At 36.3% G+C, this 27,693-nt stretch overlaps 2 protein-coding genes across 4 annotated transcripts; both read left to right on the top strand.

Moving 5' to 3' along the window:
• The first annotated feature begins 397 nt into the window (after nt 1-397).
• Nucleotides 398-20,316, top strand: rmi2 (RecQ mediated genome instability 2). 3 transcript variants are annotated; one of them, XM_088613403.1, is made up of 3 exons: nt 398-719; nt 3,444-3,598; nt 20,251-20,316. In XM_088613403.1, exons 1-2 carry the CDS (start codon nt 419-421, stop codon nt 3,590-3,592), a joined length of 450 nt encoding a protein of 149 aa, XP_088469529.1. In that variant the 5' UTR covers nt 398-418; the 3' UTR covers nt 3,593-3,598; nt 20,251-20,316. The 3 variants fall into 3 exon arrangements, with proteins under 3 accessions (XP_088469529.1, XP_088469528.1, XP_088469530.1); XM_088613402.1 differs by lacking the exon at nt 20,251-20,316 and adding an exon at nt 8,386-8,677; XM_088613404.1 differs by lacking the exon at nt 20,251-20,316 and adding an exon at nt 4,336-5,619.
• Nucleotides 20,263-26,840, top strand: litaf (lipopolysaccharide-induced TNF factor). Its single transcript, XM_088613401.1, has 3 exons — nt 20,263-20,458; nt 21,216-21,372; nt 25,078-26,840. The coding sequence occupies exons 1-3, from the start codon at nt 20,263-20,265 to the stop codon at nt 25,184-25,186; spliced, it is 462 nt and encodes a 153-aa protein (XP_088469527.1). The 3' UTR covers nt 25,187-26,840.
• Nucleotides 26,841-27,693: the final 853 nt, after the last annotated feature.

The raw sequence follows: 27,693 nt of genomic DNA, 5'->3' as shown, positions 1-27,693 counted from the left end.
AGTGATGCTAATTTTGTAACTACTAATTTCCTTGTTAAAAGCTTAAATTAAAAATATATTTTGAAACAAATGTCTCAGATGAAGGTGTGATTTGTTTGAATAATTCTGAGCACCAGTGTAATGCCAATACAACAACCATATTACTACTTCCTCCCGTGTTAACTTTGTGAAGGGACTTGATTTTAAGTTTAATTATTATTTATTGCTTTAGTTTGAAGGAAAGTAAATGACTATCACACAGTTGTATGACGTTACTGCTCTCTTAATTGAAAACCTTAAAACAGTTGTCCTTGGAATTGAGATTGCCCGACTCAGATTAACAGGGTGAAGATGTCCTCCAGGCCAGTAGGGGTCAGCAATAAATTCGGTTAAGACTTTGTAGTCTATCATAGTTTAACTTTATCGGTATGATAACAGCATGGAACAATGTCGGAGGATAGACGCTGGAGTAGTTCAGAGTTCTCCGGTTAAAGTTCTATCCAGCCAACTTAGGGAAGCGCGCATGGTCCCGGGTCGAAGCGGCAGGACTGTGTTTGCCGTGAAGAGACAAGGGGTTGGGACTGCTACTCCACTGCTTATCTCCGTGGTGTGGATGCAAGGAACAGTGCTGGCGGTGCAGCAGACTGGGTGTATTTCTGTAACGCTGCTGGACGAGACGGGGACCTTCACTGTCACTGGAGTGGACAGCGTTCCCAAAGGAAGACCTTGTCCTGTCCAAGGTACGGCACTATCAAGTAAACACAGTACTTCACATTGCACATTGAAATATAATTGCTTTGAACTATCATATAAAAAGTTTCTGATCATGATTTGTTTGAGAAAAAAAAACGTTCTTTAGCAGATCCTCTGAAAAGCACAACCGAAGGCATTGTACTCGGACCTTAAATCTATTGTATTTACCTTTGTTCTTGACGGTAAATACAAAAAATACTAACTCAAAAAATGAACAAGTCTTGAGTCCATTATCTTTCTCACTGGGATTGGTGGATTTTGACAATAATATATCATAAGCATAGAATTTGAATAAAGAGTAATTGTGATCACCATGTAAGAAAGGTACAGCTTCTCTGAATTTAATCCAAAGAGGAAAAACAAGATACATGCCCTGTCTTAAAGATGCATTTTGACAAGTTATAACCCTTTTAGTTTCAACAGGGAAGATAACTACAAGGGATCTGATCCAGTTAATGATCCTAATTTGGTTCAGCTAATGGAATTTTTCTGTATCAACTGTGACACGAGAATCGGAGATTAGACGTGGGAACTCCTTTGATGTGTATTTAATTCTCAAAATGAGAAAGAAATTTTTACACAAAGGCTGGTGGAATAGGAGTAGAAAAAGAACTATTAGTTATGCAGTGAAAATAATTACAACAGAGGTTTGTGAAGTATGGTATTTAATAAATGTTTTCCCATTAAACAACCATCTTGAAATGTGTTAGCTAAAATCTTTAGTTCTAAATCCCATCTTTACAGAAAATTCACAATATTTTTGTAACATTTAATAGTTCTCATTTAATGTTGATTATAAGAAGAAATGCAGCATTTTAGGTTCAGAACTGCATAATCTTGAATATTTTGAAATTCCAATTCTTAATGGGTTGATTGATTTGTAATAACAGTTTTGTCCCAGCCTTTAAGAAACAATGATAGGCTGATGTTTCAACACGAGATACAAGTACAGTAGGCTCTATGAATTGAAAATTATGGGAAAACCCCAAAATACAGATTGCAGTTAATTTAAAAGGGCTACAATGCTGCAAGATACTTCTCACTAGGAGTGTTTGAGTGACATGGTTTTATTGTGTAAACTGGTAGGCAGACTGTACTCCATCAGTTTTCTCAAGGGCTATGATAATGCAAGTCATTAATTCGTCTAACTACATCATAGTAGTCAGAACAAACATTCAGGACAGAGAAGCGAAAAACAGTATGGTCTGCTTTCCCTCCAGCAAGTCCATGAGATACCGTGATGGTTGGAAAGGAGATCTTCTGCAGACATTTTTAAAGGGCTTAAATGCAGGTGACCAAGCAGTAAAGGATGCAGGTTTTCACAGGACAAAGTGGAAGGAGCATCTCCACTTGAGTATCTGAGGTTCATGTTCTGTGGTGATGATGTCTTGGGTTCATTACCCTAGGCCAGGGGTGGGGAACATCCGGCCCGCGGGCCGTATCATTTGGTCTGGCCCTGCCAAGGCAACCGCAGGCGTAGAGCCTTGCGATAATTCGATAACGATAATTATCGCGATATAATTTTAACAAAAGTTCGATAAATGTTCATGCCTTACGCATGATACGCGCAGTATTTAGTGCACATGCGTGTTGCAGACCGGGCAGCTAACAGATTTGTTTAATGTTTCTGCTGTTTGGCAAGTGATGCGTTCTTAAAATAAATAGTTTAATTCACCAATTAACTCTCTGGTTTCTTCAACTTTCACTCAGGAGAAAAAAAATCTGCCTTTAAACTTGAAAGAAATAATGATTTGACATTTATCGTGATAATTATCGATATCAACTGATATGAAATTTTTTCTCGTGATAATGTTTTTGGCCATATCGCCCAGCCCTCCGCAGGCGGTACTTGAAATTCAATAAATCTAGGAGCTTTTTTCATAGCAACATAAATTTATATTAAGTGAATCATAATAATAACGTTAATTTTGAGGGACAAGCAAGGAACGTCCATTACGGGATAGACAGGACACATACGAGTACATGACGGGACAGACACGCATGCTTCTCGCTGGCTGCCCGCAGCCCGTCTGCCTGTATTGCGCTGACTCAGAGGGCAGTCAGTGCCAGGTAGGCGGGGAGTGTACACGTTGCGAAAGTGTTAACACACTGTGTTTTACTAAGTCAAGCAGTTCATGGAGGTGAAGGGAAAACCTGTCAGGGAACTCAATGATAGCAACTGGCTGTTTGATCGACTGGGCTCCAGACTGACCGATGAAAACCTGGAAAAGCAGTTGCGAGTAGCAACATCATCAATGGCAGCTAACATCACATGCCTCAACAAAGAGAGGCAGTTCCAGCCATCACATTAGGGGTGAGTTAATTAAATGTTTGACCAAATATAGCAGGCTAATTTTTAAATTGATAATTTTGTATGGCCCGCGAATGATGTTATAAATATCCAAATGGCCCTTGGCAGAAAAAAGGTTCCCCACCCCTGCCCTAGGCCTAGCTTAACATGGCAGTTTGGAAGGCTTTTTTAGTGACAGACAGACAGGAAATATGGCAGGTTTATATATTAGGTGACAACTTTGTATAACACCCCAAAATGAATGCTACACTTCCTTTATATCATTTTTTTTTTCAAGAACCGTCTGAGGGGATAGCCGCACAGAAACCTGGAAACTTAGAACTTTGATCATATCTCTTGCAGCTTGAACCACTTTATCTTTAAAGCCAATGTGTCCTCACCTCCTTGGTCTTCTTTCCAGGTAAGTATGTGATGGTGATGGGAACTATACAGTCCTGCAGCCCAGAGCCTGTCCTTCATGCTGTGAAGATGGCAGATTTGTCTGAGAACCCTGTGCATGGGAAAATGTGGAGAGCTGAAGTGGAGGACCTGCAGCAGAATCTTCCATAAACACAGGTCTGTTACCTGCTTCAAATGACACTCTGATCTGAAGAAACTATGAATTTCACCAATACACAAGTGGAGCTAGTACCTTTTTGTTTTAATAGGATGTTCTTAATCCCATTAAATGTCTACAGATGAGAGTACTGTACTTGATCATTCAGATGGGTGAAAAAAATACTTTTCAGGACCACTTGACTTTAAATGTTTTTGTTACTTCTTACTGAAAACTAAGGCTTTTTACCTCAAGTTATTAACTAAACCATTTTGGTCTTCAGCATTGCTGGGCAGATTCTTAAATGTTTTTAATTTTCTTTCAGTAATGTACTGTTTATGTTTATTGACCATAAATGAAGAGCACAGCACTAATCTAAATGAAAAATTAAAATGGTACAGTATATACATTTTCCTGCAATAAATAAGTACTTATTACTGCAATAAATAAGTATGTATTCAATTTCCTGTAAATTGAATACATGAAAGTTAAAAAGAAATGTATGTGTTGTGCCATAAGCTATGTTTTATAGTCATTTATACTAATGGAAATACACATCAAAACAAGTTTCTTAACAATTCAGTTTTAAATGTATTCAAATTTTAGACATTACGTTAAATTACACTTTTTGAATTCTAAAGAGCAGAGCACAAAGCTATTGTCACTCTGGTATATGCAACCATCTGAAGAGTGATAATCTCTGTAATATCCATTGTATTCTGCCATTTTACTTTAGTGTTCTCTATTTTCCACTGAGGGCTCTGGAACTCTACAAGGATCCCTCAGATTTGTGACCACTGACAGATGAGATTTCTCTTGTTTGCAATACACCATTAGGTTCCATATCAAGGTAGCTTGGATGCTCCAATTAGTGTAGATTTGTGATGTGATCCATACATGTAATTTTGTAACCACTCTTAAGTTGACAAAAAAGTTTAAATGTGGTGTTTTCAGTATCATGTTCTGTGACAGCAGGTATTTTGTTTGTATATATCATTGCTGGAGCTGCTTGATGAGTGGAATTCCTGGACCTACAGTATGTTCCGTGCAATCATCTTCCTTAACCAGTTGTTCTAAAACACCTGAACTTTCAGTCTATTCAGTGCAGAATTTGGTAAAATCAGCTTTTAAATAGATTGGGTTAGCTAACAATTTTTAAGAAAGGTTGAGTTGTGGTAGATGCTTGCAGTAACATTGAATTTAAAGCTCTGGTATTTGTGTAACGGGACACGAGATCTGTGACTCCAAGCCAAGTTCTGAGGGACAAAAAGACATAGGCTTCAAACACAGTGACTGTAGCCTGTCCATATGACTGTGCCAGGACATTAGGGGGTGGCACACAGACACAGTCCACTATTGTACAGAATGGTTTAATAATCAAGACACTGGATTTATTTCAGAAAGTCTAAATGAACCATAGTCTGTCATTGTACATGTGAACAAAGAGGAAATGAATTGAACTGGATACTGTTAATATTACAGATCACTGAAGTCCCTTTTATTTACACTACAGAGCACACACATAAAGTAGATGTGTGCTGGTAATAATCTACGGAAGTACTGTGTAGAATATCTGTACATGAAACCAGACCTCAGTGAAGTTGAATTAAAGAGAAGACTGAAGGTACAGCCTACACACTGTAAAGTGCAAAAATGAGCTGGACCACATCTAGCACAAAACAGGAAATAAAATAGCAACAGCAAAGAGAGAAAATGGGCATGCTTGTGTCACAGCAGTTTGTCATTTTGAGTACTTTTTCAGGTAAGAGCAGCGTCTGTTTACAGCACAAACAGCAGCAGCTGGGAACCTCTAGTACTGTACATTTGAAAGAATACAGTCCAGTAGTTTAAGTAATAATAGCAGCACACACTGAAAAGAGACCTACTTCCTTCCTTTTATTTTCCCAGATGGGAAATTTGATTTGCAAACAAATAAAAGGTATAACACAATAGACTTAACTCCACATAAATCTGTTAACTAATAAAATATATTCCTGTATAAATGAGAGAGAACATGTATGAAAAAAATAAAATGCAAAAATTGTAAAATATTCAATTTATTAAACATCAATAAGTTCCATTAGATAAACATGTGCCTAACCTCTGAGAGCCTTGTAAGTAGAAGGATTTTAAAGTCTGCTCTGTACCTGTCAGGAAGCCAATGAAGAGAGCTAAGTATGGGGGTTATATGGTCATACTTTCTGCTCCTAGTAACAGTTCTAGCTGCTGCATTGTGAATTTGCTGTAAGGTGTTGAAAGAGTGATGGGTGCATCCAGATAGTAGGGCATTGCAGTAGTCCAACCTGCTTTATACAAGAGCATGTTTTAATTTCTCTGTGTCTTGAGTTGAGAGAAACTGCCTTAGTTTTGCATTATTTCTTAGCTGTAGGAAGCATGTTTTCGATACTGTTTTAACATGAGAGTTAAATGAGTGCCTTGTGTCTAATATGACACCTAGGTTACGTGATGAGTCTTTTGAGGCAAATTTTTTAATCCTCTGAGTTAAGTGCTGAAGTTATAGTAGTCCTATCAGTATTATTGCCTCCAAACAACAGAACTTCAGTTTAATCAGAGTTGAGTAACCAAAGGTTTTCACACATCCAAATGCAATTAAATAAAGTGATAATAGAAGAGTTGTCATTTGGTGTTAATGAAATATATATATATTTGAGTGTCATCAGCATATGAATGAAAGTTAATATTATATTTTTGTATTATCCTACCTAGCGGCAGCATGTAGAGAGAACAATATTGGTCCCAGCACTGATCCCTGTGGTACCCCAAATTGAACTTGTGACATTGATGAAGCAGTACAAATATTAGATATTTGAACATAATGAAAATATGAAGTAAACCACTTAAGGATGGTTCCAGATAAGCCAACCTCAAACTCAACCCTGTGTAACAAAACAGAGCGCTCAACCATGTCAAAGGCAGCGCTAAGATCTAGAAGCACAAGCACTGTTGCATTCCCTGCGTCAGTAGCTAACAGAATATCATTTACGACTCTTGTTAATGCGGTTTCAGTTCTGTGGCCTGGGCGGAAACCAAACTGGAATTTCTCAAGTATATTATTTGAGTCCAGATACGATTGAAGTTAGGCCACAACTATTTTCTCAAGAATTTTAGATAGAAATGGGACGTTTGAGACAGGCCTGTAGTTGTTAAGACATTGTAGATCCAAATTTGGCTTCTTAAGGAGCGCTACCTTAAATTGATCAGGTACAACGCCTGATGCAAGGGACATGTTCATCATACTAATTATAGGTCCTGCCAGTATTTCAAGGGAATATTTGACTAGTTGAGTGGGGATGGGACAGGTGGCTGACTTTGTCTTAATAATTATTTTTTTGAGTTCTTGTTCATTAACTAATTGAAAAACACTAAAGAGGTGCGCATATTGTTTCTGTACCAGACTTCTTTGCAGCTTATTTGATTGTGTTTGAAGCCTGCTGGTGTTAATTTTATTGTTAAAGAAGTTCGTGAAATCATCACTACTAAAATTAGATGGTACTATAGAATCAGCCCTATTTGTAAGATTAGCTATTTTCTTAAATAGGTAGCGAGGGTTATCTTTATTGGTATACATTGTTCAAAGTAAGTTGCTTAATAGCCATGAAAATAAAAGATAAATTAATTCTATTGCATTCTGTTACACTTGAATTTGGGTAGTCTAAATCAATGCCCTGATGGAAGGAGTTCCAATTCACTTTGGAAGGGGTGGTCATGACAGTCAGTGATTATATTGGCCTTCAAACTGTGTTTGACCGTCAGTCACTCATACAACTTTAAATCAAACTAGCATGTACAGTCAGTAAAGAGACTGTACTCCTGTTCTGAATGTGGAAAGATTAATGCTGTACACCAGGACCCTTTACACCGGGGAGACTTCAATTTCTCAGTTTCAAACTGTGATGATCTCCAAATCTCTGTAGGAGAAACATTTCAAGTAATCAAATGAGAAATGTTTGAGTTACTTAATGACTGATATGTAAATATGTTTCTTCTTTTAAATATATTACATATATTTGTGATTTCAGATACTGCCATACTGATATCAAGAGAATATTTTAAATGATAACACTGATGATCTGCGATTGAGAGTGATTATTTTAAAAGTAAATTTCACATACTATTGAAGGAAGATATAAGATGTGAAGAAGGGGTTAACTGATTCCTTTCTGCACAAGGACTGGACTTCTTGTGACACAAGACATTCCAGGCTTAGAGTTATGGCAGGAAAGGGGGATAACTGATAAGGATCCCAGATGCCAGCTAGAAACCCCCCTTCCCAAGGAAGGAAAATTAACACTGACCATTTGGCCAAAGTCTGTGAACTGTCCATACACCATGACCTCTCCCCATTACCATGGTAACAAGCTACGTCAGAAGCGGCAGAAAAGGGCTATATAAACTGGAAGTTTTGTACCAGTACTTCGAACACTACTTCAGTTTTGTTGTTCCTTGCATGCAATAAAACTCAGCTATATAACTTCATCTCGGGATTCAGAACTTATTTGTCTGTTACAACAACTACTTTATTAATTTTGGCAGCTGAGACAAGATTTGTTTCTAATATTCAATACTTCCAGCAAGTGTCTTCAATGCAAATTATATATTTTTAACTTTAAAGATCGTTGATGTAATTATTGAGAATTTAGCTATGTTCCACAGTCTTTGCAAAGGCTGAGATTCAGATTTGTTTCTTTCCTTGCTAAGTATTTTCCCGAAGACTCAGTAGCCAAAATGTCATTTCTACTTTCTACTTTTCAGTGTGGAATTAACTTTAATACTTGTTCCTATGCAGACAGTTCAAGGTGATGCCGCTCCCTCAATTGAACCTGTTGATGAGATGCTGCACTCGACATCACACGACCAGCAGCTTCGCACTGTGAGAATGCAACAAAATGGACAAAATCTATACTGACTGAAGGGAGTCTGTATGACATCACCTAGCTGGCTGAGGTTCTCTCTGTAACTGTGGAGCGTGAGTTTTTATGTATGAAAAGGCTGGTTATCTGACTGTCAAAGCTCACATGCTACATTTTCTGTACATGGACGTATTAAGCAGAATAAAGCTAAGTGGCACCTTTCTCGCACATTTGCGTCCGTCTGCCAATATGTCGGATCCTGTCAAGACTTTTCAAACCCAATTTGCCACTGTTATGGAGATTCTTCAAATTTTCAAATATTGTCAAGGGCTGCTTTGCAGATTTCCAGATCAAAATTGCTGAAAGCCAGAAAGAAAACAAGGTCCTGAAGAAGCAATTACAGTTCTGTGAGAAATCACGGGAGGCGAAACGGAGGCTGTTAAGTTATAATTGAAGTTGAGTTTGTGCCATTTTAGGTAACTACCAAAATAATATGTGGTATTTTCATCTTGACTACCATGATATATCAATCTGTATTATACTAGTGTAATTCTAAGAAAGGGCTGTAAGTAGGCTCCTGAACAAAGGCAGATCTGTTGCTTGACTGTACTGTATATTAAAGGTTTGTTAAAGTACTTATACTAAATCCATATCTTTACAAAGAACCGTATGTGAGCCAGGTTTGTGTGCTGTCTATCCATTTGACAATTTAGTAAATGCTGGGTAATTTTCAGCACACACTAATCAAGGTAATCTGTAGTATTGTGAACAGCATTCATTTCCAAAGTCTAGACTTGTGCTTCATGAATTGGAGACCCACAAATGAGAACAGAATAAGGATAGAAAATAGATACATCTATCCTGGTACCATGGCACTGACTTTGTTATTCCCTAAAAAAACGTAAACTAGAAAAGCAGATAATAGTGAATAGCACTCCAGTGACAAAAAGTAAAAAAAAATCAAAGATAAAAGTTTACAGTCAAGCATATAATTAGGTGTAGAGCTAAAATAATTTTTTTACATTTTTTTCTCTTGCCCTGTCTTTCTTCTAGGAGATTTTCTCTAGGACACTAAGCCACAATTGATTCACATTTCAAAGCAGTGCACTGTATCAGAAGCTGTTCAAATTAAAGAGGAGGATGTTGGGTTTAATAAACTTTAATTTTCAAAACTTTAAAATGTAGGAAGAATGTGATTTTACTGTGTTAATCACCTTTTTTCCTAAAAAAAGGGCAATAAATATTTATGCTTACCCAAAATGGGGAAATTGTTAACTTGTGTTCAACTTACCTGGTCTGTACTCTAGATTTAATTCACATTTCTGTTACTTAACAATCTCTGAATTCTTAAGCATGGCTTAACATGTAAAATAAAACCCCAAACCAAAAGCTGACAATATATACTTTCATCAGACACTGGGCACTGTTTCCTGATCAAATTAACATGTATAATTTCATCCTGTTCTATGTTTTCTGTTTGTACTGTCTTGTCAAATGCTCTCGATAATGTGTTTGCTACTGTCAATTCCTTACCTGGTCTGTACTCTAGATTTAATTCATATTTCTGTTACTTAACAATCTCTGAATTCTTTAGCATGGCTAAACATGTAAAATAAAACCCCAAACCAAAAGCTGACAATCTATACTTTTTTGCTTCATTTTAACCTTTTGATCTGAAATAAAAATGTAATACATTTCAAAAATTACAAATTTCACTTTACTGTCCCAATACTTAGCTTTCATGGTGGAAACAAATCCTGCAAGAATTAAATTTTAATGAGGGCTGTGGTCAATGAAAATGTGATTAAATTAATAAGGGCTCTGTTGAATTATTAATGAGGAGTTCTTGCCAATGACTTTACATTAGCCCAGCAAAGTGTTTGATTTGTCAGCTTTTAAGAGCCCCACCTATGTGTTACACTGGTGAAAAGTGTAGATATTATATTCTGATTGGTTGAAATACATGTACATGCCTCCCAAACATGACACAATGTTTTGACACGAGGGGGGGTGTCTTTATGATTGAGATTAATTTTAGTCCAATCAGAAATGGCAATCTCCAAACTCTTCTGTGGGTGAGATGGTTAATCATAAGGAACTTTAATGATATTTATACATAAACATTTTACTCATTAGAATTCATTAGCATAACTTTCAATTTGAATAACTAATTAAAATGTAAATACTACCCTTTCTTCTGTTTCCTTGAAAATCAAAAATTGTTGTTTGAAACAAAAGATTGAATACATTTGTACTGCAATTTATTTTTATTCAGTACAGAGTAAACATTACATTTGTTTAAAAGAAAATGAAAAATACACTTCTAGTGAAAACAATGTTACAAATAATGTTTTGCAACATAGTGTCTCAGTCACAGCCTTTGAAGAGGTGGATGATGTTATAATGACTTCTAGCCACTTTGAGTTGGCATCCACTACGACCAACACCATCTGTCCTATCACCACTGGTCCAGGGGCAGCCATGACCACAGTTTTGCTGGCATCTCTCAGGGGTACATGCCTTGCACCACCCTGTGGCATTTTGTACACACCTTTACCACCTGCACTACTTGATTGTTCAGACTAGGACACCTCATATAACTTCATGCCAGTTTCCATGTGTATCATACCGAGATGATAACATTTTCACTACTTTTGCCTGAATGTCCAAGTTATGGCCATCATGCACTCAAACAGAATCATCAAGTTTGAGCTCTGTAAAAGAGCTTGCTCCTCTGTCATAGTAGCATTTTTGTTTCCCTTTCCCCTTTCTTTAAGTTTGTACATTTCTTTATATCCTTCAGTTCCACCATCAAGTAGTTCTAGTAATCTGATTCTTAGTTTTCTGTTAAACAGCATTTCTGCTGGTGACCAACCGTGTTTGAGTGGTGGTGCTCTGTAATTTAGTAATGCAATGGATAGGTCAGTTTTGGAATCCTTTGACTTTTTTATCAGTAGCTTCACAATCTTGACACTGTTCTCTACAAGACCATTGGACTGAGGATAACATGGACTGGGGGTTACATGTCTGAATTCATATCTGAACTGTGGCCCATTGTCGGTCATTACTACATCAGGAATGCTGTGTTGTGCAATGAAAGATTTGATCTGTGTTATCACCTGTTCGGCTGTAGTGTCTTAGCAATGCTATCTCGGTAGTGAGAGAAGTAGTCCAGTGCTAACATGGAGTTCTTGCCCTCTGTTGCAAAGAGATCAAAATCTATTTTACTCTAAAGACCCACTGGAGTGCACTCTTCCACCCACATTGGCTGTTTTCTTTGCCTACACCTGTACTTCTAACAACCCGATTGCTTTCTCTATGTCTGCTTCATATTGGGCCAGAATAACACAGCTTTTGCCTGTCTTTTTTCCATCCCTAAGTGGCCCTCATGTACTTTTAACAGCATATTTTTTTTCTAATACCTTTAGAATCACAATTCTTGACCCTTTGAAGAGTATCCCATCCAGAACAGATAATTCATCTCTGTACTGTACATATGGTGAAGTGACAGCATGAGCAGACCAGCCTTGTGTAATGGCGTGTATTACTTTTTGCAGTACTTTGTTCTCTGCTGTTGCTCTTGCTATTGCACATTTCATCAGACACTGGGCACTGTTTCCTGATCAAATTAACATGTATAATTTCATCCTGTCCTATGTTTTCTGTTTGTACTGTCTTGTCAAATGCTCTCGATAATGTGTCTACTACTGTCAATTCCTTACCTGATCTGTACTCTAGATTTAATTCATATTTCTGTTACTTAACAATCTCTGAATTCTAGATGGAGTGTTTGCTCATTGACTGGTTTGTGTTGCTAAATTAGGTACAAATTTGCCTACATAATTCACCATGCATAGAAATCTCTGTATACCTTTGTCTGTAGGCGCTGGCATGTTCTTTATTGCTGTTACTTTACTCTGATCTGTCTGCAAGCTCTTGTGTGTGAGTTTTTCATCTAAGAAGGTTATTTCAGTTCTTCTAAATTGGCATTTGTCTCTGCTTAATTTCAAACCATTTTTTCTGGCAACCTCTAACACTTTTTTCAGTCTGGCATCATGTTCCTCGATTGTTTCTCCCCACACCAGAACGTCATCAATGTACACTTTCGTTCCAGGTACGCAATCGAAAATTTGCTGTACCATCCTGGGAAAAACCTTGGGTGTGGAGCATAATCCAAATGGCAACCTTTTAAAACAGTACCTCCCGAAAGGTGTGTTGAATGTGCACAGCCGTGCACTGACCTTATCAAGAGCGACCTGCCAGAATCCTGCAGATGCGTCTGTTTTAGAGAAATACTTAGCGCGTGCTGTATCCCCTAAGATTTCTCCCCTTGTGGGCAACTGAATATGTTCCCTTTTAACATATTTGTTCTCTAGCTCTTTAGGATCTACACACAACCTTAACGAGCCGTCTTTTTTCTCTACTATCACTTGCGAGTGCACTCATTCAGTTGGCTCTTCTACCTTGTCAATTATATCTAAGGTTTCTAACCTTTTAAGCTCATCTTAAACATAGCCTGTCTCTCAATGCAAGCAGTACTTTTCTTGGTGCATGTATTACCGGCTTGTTTGGCTTTTCTAACTAAATTCTGTGCTGTAGCCTTAGCTTTCTGATGCCATTAAATGCATGAATGTATGTATCCTCAACATTCACTACATTTGTGTCAGTTACATCATCCACCATATGCACACGTTTTACCAAACGTATTACATGTTTTCAAGATTTGTTACCTTTTACAATCACAAATGGCACCATGTGTGTTTCTCCCTCAATGTTTAGCCTTAACATACAAGTACCAACAGTGGGAATCGCTTCACCGCTATAAGCCCCAAGCTTCACCTTTTTTTTTTACCTTGTAAATAGCAGTCCAATCTTCCTCTTTCCCTGCAGCGTGAACTGTTCCTACGAACAAGTCCCCTGCCACGTTGCTGGAGTTGCTTTCTGCGTCGACACTGCATATCTTCCTAGGACTCCAGCAGACTCTTGTGAAGTGATTTTTTCCCCCCGCAGTTCCTGTAGTCCTTCATGAAGGCTGGGCACTGGCATTTCTGTCCTTTCTGCTCTCCTTTTCTGTTTTATTTCTCTTTTTGTAGATCTTTGCCATAGCAATACAGCATTCTCTCATGCCATGTTCAGAGGATCACATTTTAAAAATGGTACAGTAAAATTTCCTGAAGTTCAAGATTTTGACAGTTTGTGACATTGTCTCTCACATCTCAGTGTCAGAATTGTGAGATGATCTTATAATCAGGAGGGAGGGCCATACCAATAAGCAGAAAGTGTGATCACCCTTTGCTCATCCTCAGTTAACCATATATTCTCATATGCCATGTTCTAAATGTTCCATTTAATACTGCTATATTAAAATGTATTGTAAACTGCAAGAGTTTGAGACTTTTAATGATCAGAAGGCAAGGTCGTGGTAAATATGCAGAAAGTGCAGAAAGGGCGGTGACGTCACCGCTCTGGTAAGCCGGCTCTTACAAAGTGCCTGTCGGCCGTATGCGTTAAAGTACATTTAAAAAAGACTGTAGAGAGCCATCTACAGGCGAAAGGCGGCATAACATCACAGCAGTAGCATTTAAGGTGGAACGAAAAACGCGAAGAAGAAGCTGGCGAATTATAATAATAATAATAATAATAATAATAATTGCTTACACTTATATAGCGCTTTTTCTGGACACTCCACTCAAAGCTTTTTACAGGTAATGGGGACTCCCCTCCACCACAATCAGAAGCCTGCTTCAGCCTCGTGATAGTAAAACCTTTTTTTAAAAAAAACGGGTTACACTAAATTTAATTAATAGGTTTTCCCATTTAACTCTATTTACTGTATTGATTTCAAATATAGAAATAGTGTGATGAAACCTGATGTGTTATGTGGCTAGAACAAGAATGGAAACTCACTGTTCTTAAACAACTACAGTATGAATGCTGTTTAATAAGTACGTACTGACATGCTCCACCACACAAGCAACGGATTTTACTAATTTATATTTAAATATATTTTACTCACGAGATAAAAACTAACATTTTGGAAGATACTGATTAAATGTATTAGTTACGGTAGCAATAATAATTACTCAAGCCACATCTTAGCGAGGGGGCTTAGAAAGCGGCTGGTGTAAGTAAACAGAATGTATTTCTATCACGTGACATACTGCAATAGTTAAGTGGGACACAGGAAGTATTCTATCCTCTTTAGAAATTGTTGATATCATTAAGGCTATCTGAAGGCACTGTTTGTGAACTTTTCCCCAGCTTTGATTAGTGTTGTAATTCGACAAAAGAAACAAACGTTCGAGGTTAAAAACAAAACTGTGTAGCTTTTCTTTGGGTATTCTTTTCCTGAAGTTCCTGTTACCGTGTCATTTTCTGGATAACGTCGAGTTTACACAAGAGGGTTTGTACCGTTTTTTACTCTAATATTAGTTATTCGTTTTCTTAGAAAAATAAGGTTAACACCATAAAGGCTTCATTATAAAGGAAGTGTTGTGTAACGCGAATCTTTACGGAAATGAAGTTAAATTGACGCATTATCTTTTTAAAATAAGTTTCTTACGGTTACTGTATATAATAAAAATGTTATATTTCCATTATTAAATACATGCGATGTGACTAAAATGTTGTTTTCTTAATTTGTATAACTTACATTTTTTTTATTCTTTTTCTTTTAAGATGAGGACCGGGGAAGTTTTTTGCGTTGTTCTTTGTCAAGCCTGTTGATTACATTTATACGAAAATATTGTAGAAGGTCACACCTTTTTATTGTTTTTCAGATTGAGATACTTAATTGTGTTTATTTTAAAATTCTCAAGGTTACATAACTGTGATGATGCTCTAAGCTAGGGCCTATGTGAAGTTGGCGGTATTGGTAAAAACGTTAGTTTGTACACAAAGGTGACAAGACAGGTTGCAACCAAAAGGACGCCATTTGGCCCATCTTGCTCATGTTAGTTTAGAATAAGCTAATTTAAAATGTAGTCAAGAACTTTCTTAGAAGAGCCAGATACAGAGTTTGGACCTGAAACATCTGGTGGGAAGTTTGTTACAGACACACACAACTCTTTGTGTAAATATGCATTTCCTCTTAACCATTCTAAATGAGTCCTTTTTAATTTCCACTCTGTTTCCTTGTTTCAGTACGGAGTGTGAAATAGTTCTCTGGATTAACCCTGTCTGTAAATCTTTGGATGTATTATATGTTATACTTCACATATTATTATTCTTCTCAGTCTTCTTTGCTCTAAACTGAAGAGAATCAGTTCTCTTAACCTGTATCATATATGACTGTTCCCAGAAACTGAGAAATATTGTTGTTGGTCTTCTTAGTTCAGTTTGTTCTTGTTCAGACTTAATCTTATTGTGGTATAGTGACCAAAGCTAAACACAATATTTGAATTTAGGGCTTTCTGGTGCTTTGTAAAGCTTTCGGTGATGTCCCCTGGATTTAAATTCCAAACCTAGTGCTACAGTATGTACTCAAGCATTCTTTTGGCTATTTTTGTTTCCCTGCATTATCTAGTCTAAAACAATCTACAGAAACAGTGTGTTAGATGTTAGAGTTAGATTTAATAAATTTCAGCCCTTAAGAAAGGATCTTGAAATCTTTGTGGAATATTGGGTCACATGCTGTAGTGTTATCTGCAGACATTGTTAATTGATCAACAAATTCTAAAAAGATAAAAACTTTCCAAACCATTGCTGTCAGTCTTTTAAAATTGCTTTGGAAATATTCTTCTAATTTGGCATTATTGTTTCCATAACTTTACCATTAACATTAGAGACTTGATTGGTTTATGGCAAAAGTGCACAACTCCAAGTCTCCCGGACCAGAGTCCAGCAGGATTTCTTATACAATCAATACCTTGAGACATCTAAAAAAAAGTCTTGAATTTGTTCTTTTTAGTTAAGAATTAGGTCAAATAGGTTATTAAGTGCAGACGTAAAATGAAAACACACAGACACTATGGCCATTCAGAACTGCAGCTGTGCACAACTGGTCTTCAGTTTCTGTCTTTTCTGCACCAATCTATTGCCTGTGGGTTAAATCTTAATATTTCCTCTTTTATCCCTGGAATTGCATGAGACACTAGTAGAATGTCTGATTATTTTCTGCTCCTTCATTTACAAGCTAAATGCTACAAGCTAAATGCTTAAATATGTCTTGCAGAATTGTCAGCCTGCTCCTTCGTTTTTCATTTTTGCCTACATGCACCATGGCATCTGGATCAACCCCAGCTCTGGCCAGGAGCACATTCACTCAGGGAGGTGTAGAACCTGGGTAGCTCATGTGCACACTACACTGTCTGTATGTCCAGTAACTTGAGTTCCTCTCTTTCATTTCCCCCATTCTGGGGGTAGTGGGTTTCTGGATGCTCTACAGCCCATTAGTCATCCCATTTTTCTCTTGGAGGTCAGGACCCAGATTATTTCCAGCAAGGCCTGAAAGGAGTTGAAGAGGGCAAGTCCTAGGAATGCTGCCCAATTCTGTCTTGCTCTCTGGTCTGAAGCCTCCTATCCCACTGCTCATTTCATGCACACAGTCTCCTTGTAAGGTATAACATGTAGTTACTGCAAATGTGCTAATTCTGTGTGGCAGCAGACGTAAAAAAGCTGGGTCTCAAAGCTATGAGTTATGGTGCTCAAATACCTAACAGTCTTCACAGATAAAGTAAGACTATCTCTCTGGACTTCATGTTTTCTGATCTTCAAACAGAAAACCAGTCATTCAGTAAACCACACACTACAATGACTTCATTTTGATGAAGTATAAATTAATATAAATTAGATATTAGAAATTTAACCAAAAGGTTAAACACTAATAAATAAACTCTCTTAATGTCAGCCAGTTACTTTTCACTTTATTGACTTGTTTCCTTAAGTTTCTCTTTACTGTAAACACTCTATAGTGGATTGTTGTTTTGAAAGAATAATACATATACTTAAGTACCTATCTTTATTTTTCATGCACTTTTATATATTTTAATAGCATGTCTTAGTTGTGAAGTTTCTATCATGACTTTCAACGTGCAGAGACCTGTTCCTGCTGTTCATAAAAGTCTTTTTGAAGATCATGTCGGGAAACATTTGATTTTCAGCCACTAGAAAACAGTTATTGCCACTAGTGGCCAATATAGGCTTCTATTGCTTGTAAATAAACACTACCTAGTTGACCACTAATTTAATAGTTGGTGAATGTTGTATTCTCTCATGGGTGTCATTAAGTATGTTTATGATGTAAAGGGCTTGATAGTGCTAGTAAGAGCTTTTGGAAAATGGTTTAACTCCTCTGTATTCTCTGTGCCATCATGAGTTTTCATGTTTTCAGGACCAATAATAATAATTTGTTACACTTTAGTGCTTTTCTGGACACTCTACTCACCACCAATGTGCAGCATCCACCTGGATGATGTGACGGCAGTATGTTTACCACACGCCAGCTATCAGTGGGGAGGAGAACAGAGTGCTGAAGCCAATTCATAGATGGGGATTATTAGGAGATCATGATTGGAAAAGGCCAATGGGAAATTTGTCCAGCATGACAGGATAACACTCCTACTCTATTTGAGAAACACCTAGGATTTTTAATGCCAAAACACAGAAAGTCAGGACCTCGGTCTTACGTCTGTTTTAAGTCAGTGCTTGCTATGGATGTTTTTGCTTGGTTGTCATTCTCTTCTGTTTCCATGCCTAAAATACTGTTTTATTTTGCAAGTGTTTAAGGTGGTCTTTTACCACATTTACAGTATGTGCTGTCCATTGTATAGTATATTCTGTATAAACTATAGAGTAGCTATAATCTGAAATTTTTGGATTAATCCGAGTACCTTGGCAATTTTTGAAAAAGAATATGAAACGAATGGAAGAGTGTTTGATGAGGTGTTATAATTACCAAAACAAAAGTGTTTGTGGAACAAAAATCCTTAAATTACCAGATTGAGTATGGTGAATTGGTTTTGGTTTGAACTTGATAAGAGACTAGACAGAGATCTCCATTTGTACATTCAGCTCTTTAAAATCTGCTACCTGAATTTAAGCTCAAAACAGAAACCATTTATTGTTTATAGTAAAGGTTCATTAGGTACTGTACACAAGAAATTGTAAATTGCAATAAAAACTTGAGTTTTTATATTTTTTGGATATACTTTTTGAAAAAAGGCTCAGAGAGAGACTTGAGTTTAAGAATTGTTCGTTTTTTTAAGCCAGTAAGTGGCTTAGTTATGCAGCAGCAATAGTTAGGGACTTAGAAGAAGTCTAGATAATGTCTCAAAAAGCAGCTAGGCTTTTGTTTTGGTGGTTGTTTTGTTTTCCGTCGCAGTGTAAATAAACAGTTGTTTTGTACCTTTTGGCAATGTTTGTGTGTCTGTGTTCCTGGCTATTTTAAAGATTGGCAAATCCATCTACTGTAGGACATCACAATATATAAACTTGCTCAATAATTGCTTTCTCTTTTTATACTTTGCAAATTATTAATAAATAATTAAAATCTAGGTAATATTATTTGCAGGGTTTTGTGTCTGTATTTTGAGCAAATCTTAAATTACAAATAAAAGCTGCTTGTGTTGACTTTGAAGTTACATCTGTTCTTAGTCATCTGTTTTAAAAACAGGAAATCCTTTGACTTAAAATTCACTTTCATGTGCAGTATATCACAGACCCATTTAAAACAAAGCTGCATAACAAAAGAATGCTTAAAACCGGAAGTACTGAGTTTAAAAAGTTCACTACCTCCAGTAGTTACAGTACTTCAGAAAACGACAGAAAAGATTTTCTTATGATAATCTAAAACAACCATATTAGAATTATTAAATCATGATTTCAGAATTTTGGATGGATTAGAAGAATGGATGTTGGCTGTTAGAACATTTTAAAATAAACAATTCCTGTTTTGCAATTCTGCTTTTTTTTAAAGGCAGTTGATGCCTCTCATCCTACCAGGGATGGTGGAAGTGAAAGGGTCGTAGATACCAGAAATACAAAAATGAAAGATTGTCTGAATCAAAGCCTGTGATGTCACAGCTCAGGCTGTCTCTGTTGGTATTACTTGATTTAGACTTTACTTTTTCTTCTTTCAGGTGAACACTTTGGGTATGAAAACCATGGCGTTCTCTATGATTTGCATCAGGTCAATGACAATAGCTGAAATGTATTTCTTGAGCTCAGATATTTACTTCTTTATTACAGCTGATGATACAGCTGCTTCTTCACATGGGAAACCTACAGTATATGGTTATGTGATGATGTTTAATCAGTCAGAAGGTATTTTTACATTGAAGGACATTTTTAGTCAGTCATATTTCTGGCTCTAATAGCGAATCTATGCTGGGCTAACAGCAGGAGTGAGAACTGTAATATATTTCAGACTATTACCGCACCTTACTTATTTAGTCAAAAATAATTGTTTCAACATACAGTATTCTCAGAAAAATCTCATGTGCATGTAATTCAAAAAGTGAATGTGCCTATTCAGAGTGTAAATTGAGCCCTATGAGTTCAGACACTGCAAGATCAACCCTGAACTATCATTGGCACTACAGAATCCAGAGCAAAATACTGTTAATTGGCAACTTATGTTGTGGATGTTGAGGGCTCAAACCACAAGTTCTGAAGTTCTGTGATAATCTGCTTATAACATAATTCTGTATGTCAGTGTTTATATCCTTAATTATCACTTTTAATGTCTTACATTTTAATGGATCAAATTTGATCATTTAAAGCTTTTATTGTATACTGTTTTTCATGGTACATTCATTGTCCTCTCATGAATTTTATTTATGAAAATATTATTTTTTTACCAGATAAAAACCAAAATGGCCAGTGCTCCTCCAATTGAAGTAGTCATGCCACTGACAGCTCCTCTTCCTCCATCATATGAAGAAGCCATGAATCATCCATACCCTCACTGTTCACAGAATCCTACATACCCTCCCCCAGGGTATGGGCCAAAGAATACTCCAGTGTATCCTGTCCAGCCTCAAAGTCCACCTGTAACATGTCATCCAGTTGGTAAAGCACTCCTTATTCATCTACTATCTTAATAAATAATTGCACTGACCTTCTATAACTAGTGTGTTGTACAGAGTAACACCCAGCTGTGCCTTTGAATCCCTGTAACACACTGTATCTAGTGTATCTAGTAAAGCATGTCACCAGTTACTGCATGCTTAGATTTTTCTTGACTTTGGTTAAAATCAACAAAAATCAAGATATGGTTGAAAAAAAAATTTGGTGAACATACAATAAAGAAAAGGCAATATTGTGCATACCAAAAACATTCAGTTGCAGTCACTCTTCATGAATTAAAACCAGCCAAGTTCTTTGGCTTACCATTCTCCACAAACATTTGGTAAATCACAGATCACAACATTGAAACAAAGCAATATTATTTAATAATCTTACAAGGGCTTTAACCCTTGTAAACAACATATGGTGTGATAGTGATGGGAGGGATATGCAAATTCTAGTAGCTAGCCATACACTTCTCATACTATTCATTGGAATATATTTTTCAGACGTAGTTTCAACTGTATGTGGGACTAAGGAAACGTTAGTTTAAAAACAGATATTTGGGTTTCACTGGCTGTATAATCTGTTTTTTTTGCTATGCTATTCCTAGAGATTTTTAAAGAACTCAGATGTTTGCACTGACTGTGAACGTCACAGTCATTTCAGTTGGTTAGTTGGATTACTGATTATGAATGACATCATAAAGAAACAAGCAAAAGAAATACATCAGAATACGTTCTGTGTTCTTGTTCCACAGTGTCTGTCCAGTCTGTCTATGTGCAGCCAGGACTGGTGTTCTCAGATCATCCAGTGGTGATGAACTGCCCTGCCTGCCGTCAGATGATTACGACCCAGCTGGAGTACAATTCAGGGGCGTTGGCTTGGCTGTCATGTGCAGGTCTTGCTATCTTTGGGTATGATTAAGAAATCGTCACATATAAATTGATTAAAAAAATTAGATACTGTATTAGACTTCCACAGATATAAAATACCAATGAAGCTTGTATGAGTTGGGACTATAACAGTTAATACAATTTAGGCACAATCAGGGATGTAAAAAGTACTCAGATGTGTTACTTGAGTAAAAGTGGTGTTGTGTTACCAAAAATACATAATTTGGTAAATGTTTCCATTCATGAAAACTACTCAAGTACAGAAGTGTCATCAGAAATATCATCTCTTATACTCAAGTTTTTAGTAAAAAGTAGCTGTCCTTTCTGATGTAACCATGACTTTTACCTACTTTCACTAATTTTCCCTAACCTTTTATAATTTACAAAACTGATGTTGCCAAACCAACAAGTGAGACAGTATGTTAAGACAATTTCAATACATAACCTATAGAAAAGTGAGAAAATCATTCCATCCACCTTGAAATAGATCTCATAGCATTTGTCACATCTTAGGTTTGTGCCTATGAGTCCATTCCCAATTAATTGTTGACAGTTTCTACAGTCTGTTCAGTAGGTTTGAGGAGTGTTGCATTTTTCCTAAAATGTTCCTTTCTTTTCAAGACACTTAACATCAAAAAGTACTCATTACACCATTTATTAAAATGATTTAGAATGGGCCCATGGTTTTCTGGGTATTTGAAAAAGCTGACCAGGGCTGTGTTATCAACAATCTTACTGACATGTCTGTGTGTTTGCTCTTACACTTATTAGTATACAAAATGTACTGTGTTTATAAAATGTATTTTATAATTGTATGTGTTTTGATGTGCATGGTTTTTGCATTTTTCTATGCTCCTCTAAACGCAAAGTGCCCAAACAAATTTCACAGAAATGTCCAGAAGCGTTGTTAGATAAGTTATTTTATTCTATACTGTATAGGATTTCCCTGTAAATCATATGTAGAGTATTTAACTTTATATAGTACTTTTGTACTATATAGTATAGTAATAATTAATAATAATTAATAATTGCTAACACTTATGTAGTGCTTTTCTGGACACTCCACTCAAAGCGCTTTACAGGTAATGGGGACTCCACCACCACTGTGCAGCATCCTCCTGGATGATGCAGCGGCAGCCATAATGCGCCAAAACACTCACCACAAATCAGCTATCAGCTATCATGAGAGCAATGTAATGAACCCAATTCATAGATGGGGATTATTAGGAGGCCATGATTGGTAAGGGTCAATGGGAAATTTGGCCAGGACGCCAGGGTTATACCCCTACTCTTTTCGAGAAACGCCCCTGGGATTTTTAATGACCACAGAGAGTCAGGACCTTGGTTTTACATCTCATCCGAAGAGCGGCGCCTGTTTACAGTATAGTGTCCCCCTCACTATACTGGGGCATTAGGACCCACATGGGCCGCAGGGTGAGCACCCCCTACTGGCCCCACTAACACCTCTTCCAGCAGCAACCTTAGTTTTTCCTAGGAGGTCTCCACACATGCTTAGCTTCAGTGGGCTGCCAGTTGTGAGTTGCAGAGTGATTTGGCTACTGGCGCAATATACAATACACTATATAGTATATATAGTAATGTCAGTACAAGCTCAACTATTTTAAAGTTGCTTTCTTCTTCGCGTGCACTATACGTTATACACCACGTTAAAATCATTTCAAGTTAAATGTTTGAATGTAATGTTTAAAATGTTGTCCATCGCTCAAAACACACACAATTGTTAATGATCAAATTCTGAGTTTTATAAAATGTTTCAAATATAGGTTAAAGGTTTATTTAAGTTCTCAACTGGTCATTACAGCATTCTGTTTATACTGGAAACAGATGTTTAAACTGGAAACAGTTCTGGTCTCCATTACTGTTGAAATACTTTGATTCTTATGGAGAAATGTGTCACACATGAGCCTCAGATGAATATTTACTGTATGTCCTCCTGATTCCCATTAATCCTGTTTCCTGTATTTTGGACATAATAACATCCATGATTTAGGGTACACAGTAAGGACAATATACTGTACGTTGCCCCCTGTATTACTTTTCATCATTACTGTATCAGTATTTTTTGTTATAAACATCGCATTTACATACAGAACCAAATGTAGTAATACTAGCATTTTTTCATTTGTTGTTTTATATTATTTTCAGCACAGTAAGAGGATCTCACATTTATTTGTGGATTTGTAGAGGTCATCAAATAAAAACACACTCATTGTGGTTTGCGGTATTGGAGCAGTTATTTTTTAAAACACCACGGTCAGTGGTTGGGCTTCAGAATAGTACGTCATAGAAGTACGCAGGTGCATTGCGCGTGTGTAAGGTTCTGCTTTAACCAATTAGAATCCTAGCGAGTATGAGGAAAGAAGATGCTTTTGGGAAATGTAGTGGAGTAAAAGTAAACCACTTAAGTAAAAGTCCAGAGTAGTTCTACTTCGTTAGTTCACACTATATATGTTCCATGTGGGTCTACATGAACTATATGCTGTAAAAGTATGCAACACAGGTACAGGCAAACACGTTTTAGAGTTCAAGTATTTAAATAGAAAAATTATGGACTTAAAGGCTCTTAGAGGTGCCTGACCATTTTCTAGATTTACCCTGTCTGAACTGGATGCGGAAGTAATCCAAACAGGTGAAAAATGACTTTGATCACAAGACTTAAATACTGTAAGAGATTTTTAAGGGATAGTAGTAGTATTTTTCTGGTTTCTGTTAAACTTTAATAACAAAAATACTTTCAGCTTCATGCAATTTGTTAAATCAGACTAGTGGAAAAGTAATTAGGGTTTTGTCAGAATTATGAATTGGGTCCTTATGTGACTTGAGACAAGATAGCAAGTTTGTCTCTACTGCATGTGTTTAAAGCATACATATTTGCACAACTTTATACAGAGGTTAACTAACCAGCATTAAATAATACATGATTACACGAAAACAATATATCCTTTTTGGTATGAAATCTTACACAGGTTTCATTTTGAATTGTCAGTTCTCTGAATATATTTAATTTTTGCTCTTTAGTTTTTGCTAACATTTATTGTAACTTATCTAACCCTTAGAGGTAATCATCTTGAGCTGCCATATTTTAAATGATTTTTTTAAAATTGTGTAACCATCATTTTATGACTTCAGAAAATGAGACACTGTAGCAAGGATCTGAATACGTTTGCAAAGCACTGTATGTTTTAGGTGTAAAATACAAGAAAACAAAGAAGTTCTCAGTTCTCAGTTAAGAGCAGTGTAAAACATTTCAGCTGAGCAATATAGTTTAAGGTTTTTGTGTTGTTGTTGTTGTATGTGATTGAAAATGCTTTGGAATTACAAAACTTCCACTCAGTCACAAACCTGGTATTCCATTTCCTGATTTCCTCTGTTTAACAAGTCTTTAAAAATATATAAATAATTGAATCAAGTATTTTTAATGACAACATGGAAAATATATTAAAATATTATATAAATAAATGGGTAGAAAAGCCAATAAATACATTTTACCAAATGTTAATTTCTACAGCACACAGACCATGTTTGAACAGTACAGTACCAACTATTTTAAAGTTTTAAAGTGGATGACTGGGCATGTAGACAGAGGAATAACATTGCACTAACCTGCTCTTTGATTTTTGTTCCAAAAGAAGTTTGTTATTAAGACACATGTCTCTTTTTAAATAAAAATAACAAACATTTAATATGTTACTCTCTTTCTCGTAGTTGCATTTATGGATGCTGCTTGATCCCTTTCTGTGTGGACAGCTTGAAGGATGTGACCCATTATTGCCCCAACTGCAAGAATGTTCTTGGAGTCTACAAACGCTTATAATACTCTCCAGGACTCTTTTATACAATGATGAAACAGCTCACTAAAAAGAAGGACATTGTGTGTATAATTTCCTCACATTCTCATTTTTAAAATCCATGTTTCTGTACCTTCTGTGCATATTGTAACCACATACATATTTATTTTGGTGGATATCTCTTTCTTTTTTCTTTTTTAAAGTAAATCCACATCTGAATTGCAACAGGTGGAGAAGTATACAAGTTAATTCTAGATGGTGGGCATATAAAAGGCATCTTTATATGTAAGGTACCTTTATATGTAAAACAATGCCAATGTGTCAGCCAATTTTGGTGAATTAAGGAGCAACCTTTTTTCTTTGTAAATACTTTTGTATTGCTTACATGCATGCAGATATATTGATAAAACCAGATTGAAGCTTAAAATGTGAAGTAGTCAGACTAGTATCAACAAATGGTGATAAAGAAGAAATATGCTACAACATTGAGTAACACTGCACAGCTACCTATGGTTTTCTTGTTGATAATTTATCCTCTAAGAATCAAATGTAATGTAATTTTAATTTGATTTAAATTTAATTTAAATGTAATTTATGTTAAGATTCTGTGTTTTCAATTATTTTTGTCACATTTGCCACAGTGATCGCTTTTTTAATTGTGCTGCTTTGCAATTCTTTTCATTGTAATTCAATTTGAAGTCGAGGGTGTGGTGCAAAATTATACAATTATGTTTAAAACAAAAAAAGAGGGACTGCATCCCTTTACATTTTTTCTTCAGTCTTATCTTTCAGAGATTTTATGTGGCCGTGATTAACTTTAACTTTAATGGTTTGTAAGGTATAGGCTCTGAATTCCTGTCTATAGAGTCATGGGATCAAATCTCTGGTGAGAGGTAACTTATTGCCCTTGAGCAAGATGCTTTATTTTGATTGTTTCAGTAAATAATATATGATGTATAATGAGGTCTCCAGATGGACACAAGCATCCAAGCCTATCCAGCAATTCTGATACCCCTCCATGTTGTCTAAACTGTACTTTCTCGAGTATCTGTTACTTTCTTGAGTCCCAAAACCATGTAAGCCAGCTCAACCCATTACAATTGAGAGCTCCCTCAGGCTCCCATACTGGAGCCTAGACAATGCTTGAAAGCATTTTCCTCCTAGCTCCTCTTATAAACTTTCCCAGTAGATCAGGGGAGACGCCAATTCTACACCAATCCTGTCTGCTGTTTCCCTCATGAGGAATCTCATCCCCTCTAGATAGAAATTATTCAATTAGAACAGATAATTTAATCTGGTCTCAGTTTAATCTGGTTTTATCTTATTAACAGGTGGCTTTCTTCCAAACCCACTTCTCACTACCTCACAGTGATACACTTCATCTATCACTGATGCACTTGGGCCCATTAACAGCAGAGATCACATAGAAAAGTGAGAAACTGCTTCACCATTTATGAACACATCCAAAATATAGGACATAGTGTGTTTATTTTTATTATGCAAAACATTAGTGATGAATAATAATGAGTGCCTCAATACGCGTGTACCTTTGGGAAAAAGTAAAAGTGCTCTCAAAAATGTTTTGTAGAAATGGCTGTGTGATCTTCAGAACACGTTGTATAATGCTTCTAGTCAGTTATTATAACTCTCAAGGATTAAAGTAAAAAAAGGCCTGGAAAATGTCTCCTAATAATTTTTTGCTTTTCTTGTGAAAATACACAAAAAGACCAGTAATGTTGAAAGATAGCCACAAGGTGGAGCGATTGCCAAAACTACACTATATGCTGTAAGACTGTCAACTGTATGTAGCATTCACCAACGTGTTTTTTACTCACAGCTTGACTGATTTTTCATTTTTGGGGTTTTAAATGTAAAAAAAATACTGATACATGTAATGTTATGTCCTAAACAAAAACATCTTTCAGTTAGATTGGTTCCTATGTAATCAAATATACGTAAATACATTTTCAGACTCTCTGTGTAGTAAAGGAACAAGTAAAGGTTTATTCCATGCTGAAAAGACAAGAAAGGAAGCACAACATTTTGGTTGTGGAGCCTTCTCTGGGTGTCGTTATGCATGGTATAAACCTTTACTTGTTCCTTTGCAGTCTACACATGCTGATGCAGCTACCTACTTGAACTAACTCTGTGTAGTATTACATTTTTAAATTGTTTAAATGCATTTATGTCCTTTATGCAATTTTTTACATTGCCCAATGTTTTATTTCTAAAACAAATGTTAAGTATGCAATGCAGAAAACTAATATTATGTCTAACCGAGGCTCTTTATGTTCTTTATGTACAGTGGTGTGAAAAAGTGTTTGCCCCCTTCATGATTTCTTATTTTTTTGCATGTTTGTCACACTGAAATGTTTCAGATCATCAAACAAATTGAAATATTAGACAAAGATAACACAAGTAAACACAAAATGCAGTTTTTAAATGAAGGTTTTTATTATTAAGGGAAAAAAAAATCCAAACCTACATGGCCCTGTGTGAAAAAGTGATTGCCCCCCTGTTAAGACATAAATCA

The sequence above is a fragment of the Lepisosteus platostomus genome, chromosome 19, assembly GCF_059453375.1.
Source record: "Lepisosteus platostomus isolate fLepPlt1 chromosome 19, fLepPlt1.hap1, whole genome shotgun sequence".
Lineage (NCBI taxonomy): Eukaryota > Metazoa > Chordata > Actinopteri > Semionotiformes > Lepisosteidae > Lepisosteus > Lepisosteus platostomus.
The sequence above is the reverse complement of the archived record's forward strand: the minus strand, read 5'-3'. Positions and strand labels throughout refer to the sequence as shown.